Genomic DNA, 15,869 nt, shown 5'->3' with positions numbered 1-15,869 from the left:
GGGGGGTCAGACCCCGCTGGCAGGGTGGGGGGGCTTCCAGCACCAGGAATGGGAGGTCCACGCCCTGCCCTGCTCCAGGTGGGCTCAAAGGGAGCCAGCGTGACCCATGGAGCTGCTGGTGGGGGGAGCTGCAGAACCCTGCCAGGTGTGGGGGAGCCATGCTTGGGCTCCCAGGGGTCCAGGCAGGGAGCTGCAGGTGTCCATGGGGTGTAGATGCCCAGCCCTTGGCTCCCACAGGTCTGAGCAGGGTGCTACAGACATCTGTGGGGTGCAGAGGCCCACCCCTAGGCTCCTGGGGGTCCGGGCGGGGGGCTGCAGAGGTCCATAGGGCATGGGAGCCCACCCCTAGGCTCCTGGGGGTCCGGGCGGGGGGCTGCAGAGGTCCATAGGGCATGGGAGCCCACCCCTGGGTTCCTGGGGGTCCGGGCGGGGGGCTGCCCATAGCAGTGCTCCAGGTGGGCTTCGGTGAAGCTTTGAGTCCAACCACAGGGGCACGGCCTCACTCCTGGATGGTCCTGGGGGGCTCTCCATGGCGGGGAGGGGGCTGCCAGTGCGGGGCTCTCAGGAAGGCTGCAGCCCCTTCCCCGCCACGGTCCAGGCTCAGAGCCCAGCGGGCTCCCAGTGCCACCTCCTGGCACATCAGCGGCACCCAGGGGCCCCTCACACCACAGAGGCCACCCCGGAGACCGACGTCACCTTGTTGTCCTCGGCCCAGGGCTGGAGGTTCTGCAGGGCGTAGAGCGAGGAGTTGTGCATGCAGAGCGGGTCCTGCGGCAGCGGCTGCGCCAGGCTCTTCTGGAAAGCCTCCTGCTGCAGGTGCAGCATCAGCCGGTTGGCCTGCTGCCGCTCCGCCTCGCGCTCCTCCGCCGTCTGCCGCCTGCGGACAGCCGCCGTGGGCACGGGCTGAGCTGGCACTGCCACCTGCCCGTTGCCACACAGCGCTGTCCCTCGTCCCCTTACTGCTGCCACTGCCACCTGCCCGTTGCCACACAGCGCTGTCCCTCGTCCCCTTACTGCTGGCACATCCCACAGCTGGCACTGCCACGTGTGTGGGTCTCAGATTCAGTCAAAGAAAGAAACTAAGAGTTTCTATCCAGGCAGAAGCCTGGGAAAGAGCTGGGAAAGAATGTAAATAATCTTTTATCTCTCTTGTTGTTCACATTGTTTATAGTTAAGTTCTATCACTGTGCGTCAAGCACTGTACACCAATGCTTTGAATTGTTTTCACTTCAGGACCAATGGATTTGGTCCTTACAAAGCTCTGTATAAAAGAGCAGGGTATTTTGAATAAATCGGAGTTTTACTTTCACAGCCTTCTGAGTCAAGTCTCTTCATTCCCGTCCTGCCTTGACAGCGACACACGTGCCCGCCGCCCCATAGCGCTGTCCGTCGAACCCTTACTGCTGGCACTGCCACCTGCCCACCGCCCCACAGCGCTGTCCCTCGTCCCCTTACTGCTGCCACATCCCACACCACCACCAGAGCTCAACCAGCAGTGCACGGGGAGGCCACGGTGATGGGCAGCCCATGCCATCCATCCCCAGTCCATCCCAGTGCCAGCCTCGGGGCCCCAGAATGCGGGGCTCGCTGCTGGAGGGATGTGGGGTTTGGGGCTGCCAGAGGGATATCGGGGTGTCTGTCAGAGGGATATTGGGGTGTCTGTCAGAGGAATACATTGGGGTGTCGGCCAGAGGGATATTGGGGTGTCTGCCAGAGGAATATATTGGGGTGTCTGCCAGAGGGACACATTGAGGTGTCTTCCAGAGGGACACACTGGGGTGTCTGCCAGAGGGATATTGGGGTGTCTGCCAGAGGGATATTGGGATGGCAGAGGGATATCAGGGTGTCTGCCAGAGGAATATATTGGGGTGTCTGCCAGAGGGACACATTGAGGTGTCTGCCAGAGGGACACACTGGGGTGTCTGCCAGAAGGATATTGGGGTGTCTGCCAGAGGGATATTGGGATGGCAGAGGGATATTGGGGTGTCTGCCAGAGGAACTCATTGGGGTGGCTGCCAGAGGGACACACTGGGGTGTCTGCCAGAGGGATATTGGGGTGTCTGCCGGAGGGGTGTGAGCATCATGGCTGTGGCGGCTACCCCAGGGCAGTCCCCATTACCTCCACTTGGTGCGCCGGTTCTGGAACCAGGTCTTGACCTGGGCGTCCGTCATCTTGAGGGCCTTGGCCAGGGTGGCCCGCTCGGCCGAGGCCAGGTACTTCTGCCGGTGGAAGCGCTTCTCCAGCTCGCAGATCTGCACCCGGGAGAAGGACGTCCGCGGCTTCTTGCGCTTGGGCGGCGTCCGGTTCTGGTACGGGTGCCCGATGCGCCGCGTCACCGCGAAGGGCGACAGCGCGGCTGGGGGGACAGCGGGGTGAGAGGGGCTCGGGGTGACATCGGCAAAGCACAGCAGAGCGGGACCCTGGGGGGATGCCAGGGGGCTCGGGGCCATGGGGATTGGGAGCTCCAGGGGAGCCACCAGTGCTGCCTGCAAGGGTAGCAGAGGGGGACACCCAGAGCTGTCCCCACCTGAGGAGGGAGGACCCATCCCCTGTCCTACCCCGCGGCACAGTCGTTCCCCGAGCCGCGTGGCACCGGAATGTCGGGGTGGATGGGCTGGCCTGGTCACAGGACTGACGCAGGACCATCCAGCTCGGCTGCACAAACCCACCCTCCCCTCACACCGAGCCCTGCCGCAGCCCCCGAGGAGCCTCTGCCACCCTGCAGGAGCTGCCCAGCCCTCCCCGTGACGGGATGGGGCCACAGAAGCTGTTGGCAGGCAGAGTCTCTTTCCATGGGCCAGCAATTCCTGGGCTGGCCACTGCCAGGGGCTTGGAAGGGGATGTCCCTGCCCAGCTGAGGTGTGAGCCAGCCCTGGTGAGACCAACGTGCCACATCCCAGCCCCAGAAGCTGCCAGAGCTGCAGGGAGCGTCGGAACAGCGAAGCAGCATGGAGGAAACTGAAGGCTTGGCAGGGTCAGCCCTCAACGCCTGTGTCCCTCCTACTCTGGCAGCGCCTCGGCCAAGCCATGACCCTACGGCACCACGTCCCCATGGCGCCATGGCACCGCGGCCACCACCAGGGCCAGCACCGCGTGGGCAAGGACCGTGGTTGGCCATGGAGCCACAGGCCCCCGTGGCACAGGGATGTGGGTGCAGCCCACGGCACCCCAGGGGGCCCCTGGCACCCACAGAGCCTGCCTCCCACCCGCACCCAGGAGGCCGCCTGGCCGCCGGCGGGGGCGGACACGGTTGACGCAGGTGGAGCCGTGCAGCCGGGGGGGACGGAGGCCCCCGTTCCCCCTCCCCGCACGGGGCGGCCCCTCGCCGGGACCAGATGCCTCCTGCCCGCAGCCCACCCCAAGGCCGGGGGTGCTGAGTGATGGCTGCGGCTGGGAGAGCCCGTGCCGGGGAGGGGCTGCCCCATCCACCCAACGCTGGCGCCAGGCAGGAGACGAGGACGTCACCCGCCACCCCTGCGCGGGGACGGTGCTTCGTCACCGCCGCGATGGCGGGGTGGGCCGGGAGGAGAACACGGTTCTGCTGGCGCCCGGGCGGGACCCCCAGGGTCCCCAACCTCTCGGCCCACACCGCCCCATCGCCCACATGGCCGGGACTTGGCCACCGGCCCCGCATGGCCTCCAGCCTTGTCCCCGCATGCAGCCACACCACTGGGGACGTGGCAGTGCCGCCATCTTGGGTGGGAGCAGAGCTGAGCCAGGCCGGGGGTCCCCAGCACCCACGACCCCAACCTCAGCACCCCTCCTGCTCCTCGGGTGCTGCAACCAACACCCCCACCCCAGCACTGCTGCTCAGCCCCCCACCAGGGCACTCAGCAGTATATCTCAACCCCTCGCTGCCTCCACAACACCCACATGGCTGCCCCGGCCTCTCCCACACCACTGGCATTGTGTTCCGCACCGATCCCTGCACGTTCAGATCCGGGATCCCATCCCAGCCACCCCACAGGTACCCCTCCACCACCGTCCCCATCCTCTGGGCTTCACAAGGCGTGGGACACCTGCTCTGTGCATGGATGAGCTCTGTCCTCAGTCCCACGGTGGTCCCCCCACCCTGCACCGTGTCCCCACAGAGCCCCCACATCACATCTCACACCCCGCAGAGCCCCCACCCCACTTTTCGTTCCAAGGGGGTCCCCACAGAGCTCCCACTCCACACCCCGGCTCCCCACAGCCTCCCTGTTTCGGTGGCACAGGGTCACCACCGGCACCTCCAAACCGGGGAAGGACCAGACACGGAGTAGAGCTCGAGACCGGAGCCCGCCGGGACCCCCGGGCTCCACCCGCAGCCGCCGGACCCTGCCCGGTGCCGCGGTGGAGCCACCGGTAGCCGCGTCCACCCCGACCCTTTTCCGCAGGCCCCGACGGCGGCGGGCGAGGACCGGGCGCTGCGAGAACCTGTGGAGCGCACGGTGCCCGCCATCCCCGTCCGATCCCCGTGTCCGCCCCGCACCGCGCAATGCCCCGACGGAACGGCGGGAGCGGCCGGTGCCGCCCGAGTCCCCGGAGCCGTCAACAGCCGCCGGTAGCCCCCAGCAGCCGTCCCGCCCGCTCACCTGAGAGCCGGTCTTTGGCGATGCGGCGGGTGGTCTCCATCCAGGGGAAGGTGAGCCCCGGCAGCGCGGGCCCCGGCGGCGGCGCGGCGGGCGCGGCGGGCGGCGCGGCGGGCGCGGGCCGGTGCGCCGGGACGCGGATGACTCCGGCGGGCGGCGCGGCGGGCGCGGGGGTCACGTTCACGCTCACGTTCATGCTCATGTTGAGGTTGTAGGAGCCGAGCGGACCGCTGGGGCCGTAGCCGCTCCCGTAGAGCCCGTAGTCGGGCTCTGCCGCCGCCCGGTGCGGCCCCGTGGGCTCGGGGCCGCCCAGGATCTGGTCGATGCCGAAGCTGATGGGCTCGTGGGGCGCGGGGGGCCCCGGGCCGCCGCCCTCCCGCTCCATCCCGGCCGCGCTCAGAGCCGGTGGGACGCGGGCATGGCCGGGGGGCGGCGGGGGGCGGCGGCGGCGACGGGCGCGGAACGCCCGGTGCGGGGCAGGACGCGGTGCAAGGTGCGGGTGCGGGCCCGGAGCAAGGTGCGGGGCAGGTGCCGGGTGCGGGTGCGAGCCCGGGGCAGGGTGCGGGGCATGGCTCGCCGCCGCTGGCGGCCCCGGGGCGGGAGCGCGGGTTGGCTGCGGGCCCTGGCGGGACGCGCTTTTCTGCCCCGCTCCATCCGGACCGGCCGAACTCCCACCGCCTGCGCCCTGATTGGCGGCCGCGCCCCGTGATTGACAGCCCGGGGCCCCGCCCCTGCCCCGGGACCCCCCCCTCCTTGCCGCTCCAGGCCCCCGCCCCGGCTCCGGGACCGGCGGACGGGCCCGTCGAGTCCCGAGCGCCCGTGCCCCGCACGGCTCCCGGACGTCCCCCGCGCACCGACGGGCTCCGTACCCGTTCGCCCCCGCCGGGGCGTCCGCCCGACCGCCTACCCGGTCCAGCGGAGCCGCTGTCGCATCGGGCAGCAGCGCTGCGCCTTTTCGCGTCCCCGCTCCGTCCGCAGCCCCGTCGGCGCTTCCAGCCGCCCTTCCCGGGGCGCACGAAGCGGCCCCTGCCCCGGCGCCGTTATCGCGGGGCGCACGGACCAGAGCCCGAGGTGCGCAGGCTTCGCACCGAGCCCGGTTCCCGCCGAGCCTGTCCATACGGGAGCGAATGGATCCGGAGGCCCGGGAGCCCGGTGCGGGGACCCGGGGGTTGTTCCGACCCGCCGTTCACAGAACACGGACACACCCCGGGACATGGATCCCAATCTCCTCGAGCCGCCATTGCCGGTAGTTCCCAGGAAACCGCCTTTCCCGGGGCACCGACCCCACGCCGACCCTCAGTTCCCGGGCCATGAACCCCCCCTTCCCCGGGACCTGCCGTTCCCGGTATCACGGACTCCGTTTTCCACGGACCAGACTGTGCAGGGGGATGAAGTCCGACATCCCCCCGGTCCCGCCATTCCCGGAGATAGACCCCGGTTCCCGACCCCGCCGTTCCCTGGGATGGACCCCTGCTCCCCGCCCCGCCTTTCCCGGTCACAGAGCCCAGCCCGGTAACGGCAGCAGAGAGCGGCACGGGCTGGGTCGGGTCTTCCGACGACTATCGCGACAGCGACACGGCGGCCCCGCGGGTGGGTTCCCGGCGGCTCCCGAGCGGGTCACGGCCCCGGGACAGGGGCTGGCGGGGCGGAGGCGGCTGGCGCCACCGGTCTGGGGCAAATGACATTACCGAGGCCTGCGCCTGTAAATCACGGCAGCACCGGGGGCTGCAGCTGCCGCCCCGGGGGCACTGCACACCCCGGGGCACCTCGCATCCCAGGGGCACCGCAGGCACCGGGGGGCACCGGGGGGCACCGGATGGTCCGAGGCTTGCCGCAGTGTGGAGAACCCGTCCCTGCAGCCGCGGCTCTGCGGGAACCGGGACTGCACTGGCACACACGCCTGTGCCACCCTCGGCCGTGCCCACAGCCCACCACGGCACCGGGAACGGCCGAGCTGCTCCTCTCCACACCGGGGCACCGACGGAGCCTCGTGTGCCCAGAAGGGGAGGGGGACGCAACACCGGGACCCTGCCCTGCAAAGCGCCGCGGCTTTCTGGCTTTTCGTGCTCGCAACCCCGCAGGTGCCGGGATAAATCCCAGCGCTCCCACTGTGGCTTTTCCACCTGGAAAGATCCACCGGCTCCGGGTCTGCTGCGGCAGAGGGACCCGCAGTGACCCCGCGGGGTGCAGCCATGGCGGCGACAGTGGCGGTGACAGCGGTGACAGCGGCGGCAGTGGTGGTGACAGTGGCAGTGGGAGGAAATGGCGGGTGCCGGAGGAGGAGGCGGCAGCAGGTTAATTGAACCCGGAGCAGGAGGCAGATGTTGCCGTGCCCAGGGGCTGGAATCTGCCGGGCTGGGAGATGGATTGGGGGGCTGGGACGGGGCCCGGGGCAATGCGGGCTCTCCCGGTGTCTGCTTGCGCCAGGGCCCGCCCCACGCCCACGGGGGTCTGCAGGCGGCACCCCCGGCCAGAGCAGCCCCCCTGCCCAGGGCTGCCCTGGAAGGGTGTAGGAAGAACTGAGGGTGCTCAAGGAGTCCTAAGCCCCTTCCCACCCTGGCTGTGGGTGTAGGGTGTTTCCCACCCAGGGACCCCGCCAGCCAAAGTCCCCTCACTGTCACCACCTTGTGCCACTGGCTCTGTCTTCCCCGTGATCCTTGGGCCACCTGGAAGGAGGCCGTGTCCCTGTGCCTGCCCCAGGGTCCCCTGAGCCACCGTGGGGACAAGGCAGGGTCCCTGTACCCGGAACCCCTCAGTGGGCCAGTAAAGACCCTTCCTCATTTCTCAACTATAGCAGGGACCTCCGTGTCCTCGGTGTGTGCCCGCTCGTATCCCATGGGGCTGGGTCTGACAGTTCTTGTGGGTGGCAGTGACAGCTGGAGGGGATGGGGCAGAAAAAAGGGCATTTGCCCAGTTCCAGGAACGAATCAGCCTTCAGCCAGCGCAGCACCAGGCCCTGCCACCGCCAGAGCCGCACCAGCATCTCCCCGCCCCGCGCCCTCCACGCCGCTCTGCCCCTGAGAGCAGGGGGTCACACATGGGGTCTGTGGGGTCTGGCCTCTGCCCGCCTCACCCGGAGGTGCTGCCCGAAGCTGCCGGGACTCCTTGCCCCGTCCCCCACCGTGGCCCTGGGGCTGCCGGTGCAGCTGAGTAGCTTCGTGGTGCCACGTCCCCGGTGCCGGCCGTGCCGGTGCTCCCGTTCCCTACGGGGAAGCCGCGGGCTCGGGAGCTGCTGCCGGGGCGGGGGTCACTGGGACGGGTCCCTGCCTGTCCCCGGGGCCGCCGGCGGCCGGCCCGGTGCCCCGGCCATCACGGCGATGGAGCGGCGGGGATCTGGCAGGGCCCCACGTTCCCACCGGCCAGAGGCTGCCGCACGCCCGCTCCCGCCCGCTCCCCCCCGTAATCTCATTACCGCTGGACGTCCCCTTCTTCCTCCCGCTTCCCCCCAAACCCGCTGGCAAACTGGAGGGACAGTCAGCTCCTCTCTGGCTGCTGGGTTAATTCTGGGCTAATTAGATGAACCAGCCCAGATTGGATTACTTTAGCCTGCATTTGGTCCTCCAGTCCTTGGCTTGCGGCTCCCGGGGGAGCTGCTGGCGCCTCCTGCCTCAATCAGACACTTCTTAACCGCATGAAACACTCCCGGTGCCCCCCGCCGCCCGCCCGCCGCGGGCGCCGGCACCCGGACGGGGTGCGCGGGGTGAGGCGGCAGCAGCCGGTGGGCGCGGTGCCCACCCCGACCCGGCTGGCACGGCGGGAGGGCTGGGATGAGGATGGATGGGGATCGGGACGGGATGGGGTCGGGATGGAGTGGGGATGGAACCGGGATAGAGCCGGGACGGGACCGGCGTGGGGTTGGGTCACTGCGGCCACGGGACTCCCGCGGACCCGACGGCCGAGTCGCCCGCTCGGACGTCACGGTGGCCCTCGGCGTCTGCGCGGCGTCCTCGGGGAGGAGCCGGGTGCCACACGGGTGCGTGGGCGGCTGCACGGTGACGCCGACACCCGGCGGCTGGGGGGCTGATCCCCCCCGGGCACCGCCAGGCTGCAGCCCCCGGGGCGGGGGACACTGGGTTCTGGGGTCCCGGATTGGGGGTGCAGCACGGGTCACCCCCTCAAACCCTCCGGGGGCCCCAGCTCCGCGGTCAGAAGGGCTGGGGGGGGGGGGGGCACGGTTGGGGCTGGGGGGCTGCAGATGTGATGGATGCCAGCGGAGCGGGAGCTGAGAGCCCCCGGGCTTTCGGTGGGGTGAGGGATGGAGCAGGGAGCAGGAGGGAGTGCTGTGGGAGTGGGGGGCACACAGAGCCCCCCCGCTCCTGCTGCTGGCTGGGCACACCGGTCCCCTCTCCCACCCATGGGTGCCCTCAGGGTGCCCGCGTACCCCAACCCCATCTCCCCAGGGTCCGACAGCAGCCGGGGCTGTTGTGGGGTCTGCCCGGCCTGGGGGCTGCAGGTGCCAGCGCTGCCCGTCCTGGTGGGCTGCTGCCCGTCGGGGGACCACAGCGTGCCGGTGGCTGGTGGCCGCTGACAGCCGCGTCGCTCAGGGCCTCGTTATCGAAGGTTAATTGGATTCTGCAGATGTACTCGGTGCATTAGGCAAGAGCTCAGTCCATGAGCACCCAGCCCCCGCTGCCCTATAGGGACCCCTGCCCGCCTCAGAGGGATTAATAGGGGACCCCTATCCGCCCTGGGAGACCCCTGCCGGATCTAACAGGGACCCCTGCCCAACCTGGGGATCCCCTGCCTTCCTTCCTTGGGGGATCCCTATTCACCTGAGGGGGTTGAGGGGGAGTTAACGCTGCTGCCCTGCACCACTTGCGGTCATGAGTGCGTCCAGCTCAGCCCAGCCTCGCTCAGCCCCAGCGAGGGGTCCGGCCGGGAAAGCGCCCGGCAGCGCTTCCCAGAAGGAGCCGCCCCGGCCCTGCCGCGGAAATGGAGCTGAATATCTGAGCAGGGCTGGGCTAAAAGCTTCGGCCTCGGAGCCCCGCGCAGCCCCGGCGGCTCTCGCCATCAATTATTAACGGCGAGATGGATCCGCGGCCTCGCCCGTGCGCGCCTGGCGGGGGAGGCTCCGGGAGTACCGGCTGCCGGGACCCCAGCCCCGGGACGGGCTCTCCGCCCTCGGTCCCCAAGCCAGAGCCACGCACAGAGCCCGCTCCTCGCCCGGCCGGGACTCGCGGTGCCGATGCCGTTGCCGGGTGCGGTGCCGGTGCCGTTGCCGGGTGCGGTGCCGGTGCCGATTCTCCTCACGGCGGCGGCAGAAAGCGATGCTGCCCCGCCGCGGGGCCGCGCTGGCCCCGCTGTGACCCCCGCCCCTCCCCGGATGGCTCCTGGCAGGTACAGATGGGACCGGACCCTCCCCAGCCGGGGGTCACCGGCCCCCGCCGCGCTCTCGCCTCCCCGGAGGCGCGGGCAGGGGGCGGGCGGGCGGCGGGGCCGGGGCTGGTCCGGAGCCTCTGCCCGCCGGCGCCCCCGGCACCGGGAGGGGCTCGTGTTGCTCCCGGTGCGGTCCCGGGGCTCGGCCACACACCGTGCGCCTCCCGGGACGAGGGGCTGGCACCGGGGTGACCGGGGCTCGGCCGGTGATGCACGGTGCCAAGCACAGACGCTCCGGTCGAGCAGGGGGGACAGCGCGGCTGGACTGGGCACACTGATGGAGCTGAGCGGTAGAGTAAGTGCTGTGACCCGTATTCCGGACCGGGACCAGGACCGGGATCATGACCAGGACCATAACAATGACCGGGACGCATCGAGGAGCCCCAAACCCGAACAGTCCCGGCCGTGGCAGCCCGTGCGGAGCCGGTGCCGGAGCAGGGCTGGCAGCGCGGCTGCGTGCCAGGAGCTCCATGCTGGGGTGGTGGGTGCCAGCCCCTGCTCGGGTGTCTCGCCGTGTTCCTCTGCCCGTTCCCACTCCCTGGCATGTACCAGCCTCCCCCGCCGTCCGGTCTGGGGTCCGGGGGTGTTGCACAGTCGGTGAGGAGCCGTGGGGAACTGTGAGGGGCCGTGGGGATCTCGGCTCGGCTCCGCATTAGCGCGGCCGCTGCTTCCCCTGAGCCAAACCTTCATTAGCGTGGCTCCGGCTGCGCCGGGTGGGGCCGCGGGCTGCTCCGCTGGCACCCCAAACTGGCGGCACCCCGGCACCCCAAACTGGCGGGACACCGGCACCCCAAACTGGCGGCACCCCAAACTGGCAGCACCCCGGCACCCCAAACTGGCAGCACCATGGCACCCCAAACTGACGGTACCCCGGCACCCCAAACTGGCGGGACACTGGCACCCCAAACTGGCGGCACCCCAAACTGGCGGCACCCCAAACTGGAAGCACCCCGGCACCCCAGACTGGCAGCACCCCGGCACCCCAAAGTGGAAGCACCCCGGCACCCCAGACTGGCAGCACCCCGGCACCCCAAAGTGGAAGCACACCGGCACCCCAAACTGACAGCACCCCGGCACCCCAAACTGGCGGCACCCCGGCACCCCAAAGTGGAAGCACACCGGCACCCCAAACTGGCAGCACCCCAAACTGACAGCACCCCGGCACCCCAAACTGGCGCCACACCGGCACCCCAAACTGGCAGCACCCTAGCACCCGACACCCCGAACTGCCAGCACTTCAACCCTGCCAGCACCCAACACCCCAAATGTCAGCACCAACAGCAGTGCGACCCCCAAAACCGTCAGCACGCTGGTACCCCAGCGACACCCCAGCACCCCAACCCTGCCTGAACCCCGACCTGCGAGCACCCTGGCACCCCGAAGTGCCGGGGCACACACTCCGACCCTGCACTCGCCGCCGCCGTTCACCCTGTGGCCCCGCCGGGACACCCCGGTGTCCCCTCCCGAACCCTCTCAGACCCCCGGAGCCCCCCCACATCTCCCGCACCTCACGGTCCCCGCTAACACCGAGTTCCCCGCATGTACCCCGCGCCCCACTCAGACTCCTCGTCCCCTTCGTGCCCCTTCGCAGCCTCCAGAACCCCTCAGATCCCCTCAAACCCCCTTAAACCCCCTCAGAACCCCTCAGAACCCTTCAGACCCCCTCAGACCCCCTCAGAACCCCTCAGACCTTCTCAGAACCCCTCAGACACACTCAGAACCCCCTCAGAACCCCTCAGACCCCCTCAAACCCCCTCAGATCCCCTCAGAACCCCCCAAACCCCCTCAGACCCCCTCAAACCCCCTCAGAACCCCTCAAACCCCCTCAGAACCCCTCAAACCCCCTCACACCCTCTCAGACCCCCTCAAACCCCCTCAACCCCCCCAAACCCCCTCAGACCCCCTCAAACCCCCTCAGAACCCCTCAGTCCCCCTCAAACCCCCTCAAACCCCCCAAACCCCCTCAGAACCCCTCAGTCCCCCTCAAACCCCCTCAAACCCCCCAAACCCCCTCAGAACCCCTCAGACCCCCTCAAACCCCCTCAGACCCCCTCAAACCCCCTCAGAACCCCTCAGACCCCCGACCCCCCCGTCCCCCCGGTTCCCTCCCGCGCCCCCCCCGCCCCTCCCGTTCCCCCGCGTTGCTCTGCTGCCCCCTGGCGGCCTCCTGCAGCACCACGCGCACGCAGAGCCCTCTCTGATTGGTGGCCGCTGCTGTCCGTCAAGAGCGCGCCCTCTCGCTATTGGCCGGCGCCGGGAACACCCGCCCCTAAACACGGCGGGTCCGGTGGCGGCGGCTCCCGGCGGTTCCCCCTCACGGACGAGGGCGGGGGCTCGCGGGATCCCGGGCCTCTCCCGGTGGGTTGTGAGGAAGGATCAGCACAGGGCCGAGCTTGCGCTGCCCGCCGCGGCTGGAGACACGCGGGGCACGCTAGGAGTTGTAGTCCCGCCGCTCGCTGCGGCCCCGCCCCGAACACGGAAGTGCGCGAGGCCACAGGCGGAGGCGGCTCTAAGATGGCGTCGCCTCCTCAGGGGGGCCCGATGGCCATCGCCATGCGGCTGCGGAACCAGCTCCAGGCCGTCTACAAGATGGACCCGCTGCGGAACGAGGCGAGCGGCCGTACCGGGAGGGCGGGAGGCAGCGGGAGGAGCCGGTGGCGGCGACACCGGGGGCCAGCGCGGGAGGGGACGGGAGGTGCCGCGGTGGCGCCGCTGGGGGGCGCTGTGAGACCGAGGGGCGGTGCGGGAAGGCGGGGCCAGGGGAGGGGGCGGGGCCATGGGGAAAGGGGCGTGGTCATGTGGGAGGGGGCGTGGCCAAGGCTCGGGGCAGGCGCTGGGCTGGGGGTGTCCCCGCACCCCCAAAATCCCATTTTCTGGCAGAATAAGGAAAAACAGGGTATCCAGCGCTCTTCAAATCTAGTTTTCTAGCGTCATAATGGAGTACAGAGTGCTCAGTCCTGTTTGCTGGTATGTTACGGCCATACAGGGGGTGCAGCGTCCCAAAATCCCATGTTCTGCCGTAATAATGGAAGGCAGGAGGCACAGCCTCTCCAAAGCCTGTTTTCTGGCATAATAAGAGAAACAGGAGGCGTGGCTCTCCGGAATCCCATTTTCTGTCATTTTCCCATTAAAATGAGACAGTGAGGCCAGCCTCTCAAAATCCCATTTTCTGGTATAATAAAGGAAGACATGGGGCAATCCCTACAAAGCCCCATTTTCTCACATATCTTAGCAGGACGGGGGTGGCCAACCCCCCAGAATCTGTTTTCTGGCATATTAAAGCAAAACATGGGGTGCAACTCCCCAGAATCCAATTTTTTTAGCATGTTAAGGGAATGGCAGGAGAAGATCCTTGGGCTAAGGGGTTCCAGGTGAAGGACGAGAGGGGTCTCGGGGGTCCCCAGCGGACAGGTGGAGGTGGTCTGGGATGCTCCAGGTGACAGTGAGGTGTCCCCGCAGGAGGAGGTGAAGGTGAAGATGAAGGAGCTGAACGAGCACATCGTGTGTTTCCTGTGCGCCGGGTACTTCATCGACGCCACCACCATCACCGAGTGCCTGCACACCTGTGAGCATCCCCACCTGGGTGGGGAGCTGTGAGGCCTACGGGGGTGTGGTCCCACCCCTCCTACACCTGCCCATGTCCCCTCACACCTGTCCTTGTCCCCAGTCTGCAAGAGCTGCATCGTGAAGTACCTGCAGACCAGCAAGTACTGCCCCATGTGCAACACCAAGATCCACGAGACGCAGCCGCTGCTCAACCTCAAACTGGACAGGGTCATGCAGGACATCGTCTACAAGCTGGTGCCAGGCCTGCAGCACAGTATGATGGACATGGGGGGCTCTGGGGACATGGGGGGCTCGGGGACATGGGGGACATGGGGGGGCTCAGGGGACATGGGGGGCTCAGGGGACATGGGGGACATGGCATGCAGAACAGTACGGGGGACATGGGGGACATGGGGAGCTCAGGGGACATGGGGAGGCTCAGGGAATGGGGGACATGGAGAGCTCAGGGGACATGGGGAACCTGGGGGGAGCTCAGGGGACTTGGGGGACATGGAGGGCTCGGGGGACATGAGGGACATCCAGGGACTGCCCTCAGGGACAGATGGCCCCAGGTGTGTCCCTGAGCCACCTGTCCCTTGCAGGTGAGGAGAAGCGGATCCGGGAGTTCTACCAGTCCCGTGGCCTCGACCGGGTGACGCAGCCCAGCGGTGACGGTGGGCCAGGGGGGCACGGGGGGCGGTGCTGGGGGAGTGTCGGCGGCACAGGGGGCTGACGGTGCCACCTGTGTCCCCAGACACGGTGGGGGGTGACCCCATGGGGCTCCCCTACAGCACCTTTGACCACTCGCGCGCGCACTATTTCCGCTACGACGAGCACGTCTCGCTCTGCCTGGAGAAACTGAGGTGAGCCCGGGGACTGCAGCCCCTCAGTGGGGTGGGGAGGGGACACAGGGGACACTGGGCATGACCCCCAACCCGTGAGACCCTGGACACATGTCCTTTTATCTTCCCACCATAGCTCCAGCAAGGACAAGAGCAAGGCCATGCTGCAGGTGAGTGGGTATCCCTGCAGCCCCCTGGCAGGGGTGTGTGGGGTCCCTGGAGGCCCCCACAGCCCCCCAACCCTCTGTGCCACTCACAGCAGAAATACGTGAGGTGCTCGGTGCGGGCACAGATCCGACACCTGCGGAGGGTCCTGTGCCACCGGCTGGGGCTGTCCCTGCAGCACGTGAGTGGGGGTCCGGGGAGGGGGTCCCAGCCCCCAGGGGTGTCCTGGCCCCCCTGATGCAGCCTCCCCGTGCAGGTGCAGATCCTGTTTGACAACGAGCCCCTCCCCGACCACATGACAATGAAGCAGCTTTGGCTCTCACGCTGGTTTGGCAAGGTGTGCAGCCATCATAAGAGATGGCAGCCTCTGGTTTTGGGGTTCACCCTGCTGGGGGAGTGGTGGGGTGACCCTCTGGGGGTGGTTTGGGGCATTATGGCATTGAGGGATTGAGGATCGTTAATGTCAGTGGCTGCAGTGGTGATTTGGGGGGTTCCTGGCCCTTGCATGGGTCAGGAAATGGGGGGTTCCCAAAGGGGTTGGCCAAGTTTATGGTGCAGCCCCAGGGGAGTCCCTGGGCTGGGATTGGGGTCCCTGTACCAGGGGACTTCCGGGCTGGGGTCTCTGCCCCAAGGGGATCTTGGGCTGGGGTTTTTGGTCGTGGACTGGGAGTGGGGTGTCTGTGGATTGAGGTTTGGGATCCCTGCCCTAGGAGGGAGTCCTGGACTGGGGTTTGGGGTCATGGGATGGGAGTCCAGGAGTCCCTGGGTTGAGGTTTGGGACCCCTGCCCTAGGAGGGAGTCCTGGACTGGGGTTTGGGGTCATGGGCTGGGATTGAGGGGGTCTCTGTCTGGGGGTTCCCTGGGCTGAGGCTTGGAGTCCCTACCCCGGGGGCACTCCCTGGGCTGGGATCTGGGGTCTCTACCCCAAGGGGGGGTCCTTGGCTGGAATCCCCCAGCTCTGACCCCCCGCCTTGCCCCACAGCCTGCACCCCTCCTGCTGCACTACAGCATCAAGGACAAGAGGAGGTAGGGGCAGGGGGTGGGCACTGCCCCCCCAGCACAGCCCTGCTCCCGCCCCCCCACCCCCCATAACTTATACCCTTCTTCGAATTTATTTTTGGAATAAAACCGTGGAAAAGCCACAACCGAGTCCCTGCTTTGTCTGAGGGGAGCTGGGGGCTGCTGTGGAGACCCCTTGATGGGCTGCACCCATGGGCGCTGAGTCGTGGGGTGCCGGGGGTGCACTGTGTGCAGCGGGGCTGTGCAGCCCCCCGGTCCCCATTCCCCCGCAGCCCCGCTCAGCCGTGCGGGCACTCCCCACAGCGATCCCGTCACGGCTACCGGGCGCGTGTCCGGCCCCCCGCCCCA

General features: G+C 68.5%; 2 protein-coding genes across 5 annotated transcripts; one reads left to right on the top strand and one right to left on the bottom strand.

Annotated features, from left to right (window-relative positions):
• Positions 1-523: 523 nt before the first annotated feature.
• On the bottom strand, positions 524-5,002 carry TLX2 (T cell leukemia homeobox 2). Its single transcript, XM_031504637.3, has 3 exons — positions 4,576-5,002; positions 2,120-2,357; positions 524-877 (listed from the first exon to the last, which is right to left on the bottom strand). The coding sequence occupies exons 1-3, from the start codon at positions 4,955-4,957 to the stop codon at positions 661-663; spliced, it is 837 nt and encodes a 278-aa protein (XP_031360497.1). The 5' UTR covers positions 4,958-5,002; the 3' UTR covers positions 524-660.
• A 7,441-nt stretch (positions 5,003-12,443) lies between these two features.
• On the top strand, positions 12,444-15,665 carry PCGF1 (polycomb group ring finger 1). Of its 4 annotated transcripts, none has more exons than XR_014954587.1 (9): positions 12,444-12,558; positions 13,408-13,513; positions 13,616-13,768; positions 14,097-14,168; positions 14,249-14,357; positions 14,473-14,506; positions 14,599-14,682; positions 14,758-15,191; positions 15,274-15,642. XR_014954587.1 is itself a non-coding variant. In XM_085577449.1 (9 exons), the coding sequence occupies exons 1-9, from the start codon at positions 12,463-12,465 to the stop codon at positions 15,529-15,531; spliced, it is 783 nt and encodes a 260-aa protein (XP_085433575.1). In that variant the 5' UTR covers positions 12,444-12,462; the 3' UTR covers positions 15,532-15,665. The 4 variants fall into 4 exon arrangements, 2 of the variants coding, with proteins under 2 accessions (XP_085433575.1, XP_021382506.1); XR_014954586.1 differs by having other exon boundaries at positions 14,596-14,682; XM_085577449.1 differs by having other exon boundaries at positions 14,758-14,838; positions 15,484-15,665.
• The last annotated feature ends 204 nt before the right edge of the window (positions 15,666-15,869 follow it).

The sequence above is a fragment of the Lonchura striata genome, chromosome 4, assembly GCF_050655825.1.
Source record: "Lonchura striata isolate lonStrDom1 chromosome 4, ASM5065582v1, whole genome shotgun sequence".
Taxonomy (NCBI): Eukaryota; Metazoa; Chordata; class Aves; order Passeriformes; family Estrildidae; genus Lonchura; species Lonchura striata.
This window is presented reverse-complemented; position numbering and strand designations above follow the sequence as displayed.

Coding starts and splice junctions, on each gene's coding strand:
- TLX2 (XM_031504637.3), bottom strand. CDS start 4,957: ATGGAGCGGGAGGGCGGCGGCCCGGGGCCCCCCGCGCCCCACGAGCCC. Junction 2,358..4,575: donor CGCCAAAGACCGGCTCTCAG/GTGAGCGGGCGG, acceptor CTGTCCCCCCAG/CCGCGCTGTCGCCCTTCGCG. Junction 878..2,119: donor AACCGGCGCACCAAGTGGAG/GTAATGGGGACT, acceptor GGCTGTCCGCAG/GCGGCAGACGGCGGAGGAGC.
- PCGF1 (XM_021526831.4), top strand. CDS start 12,463: ATGGCGTCGCCTCCTCAGGGGGGCCCGATGGCCATCGCCATGCGGCTG. Junction 13,514..13,615: donor CACCGAGTGCCTGCACACCT/GTGAGCATCCCC, acceptor CCTTGTCCCCAG/TCTGCAAGAGCTGCATCGTG. Junction 14,358..14,472: donor CTCTGCCTGGAGAAACTGAG/GTGAGCCCGGGG, acceptor TTCCCACCATAG/CTCCAGCAAGGACAAGAGCA.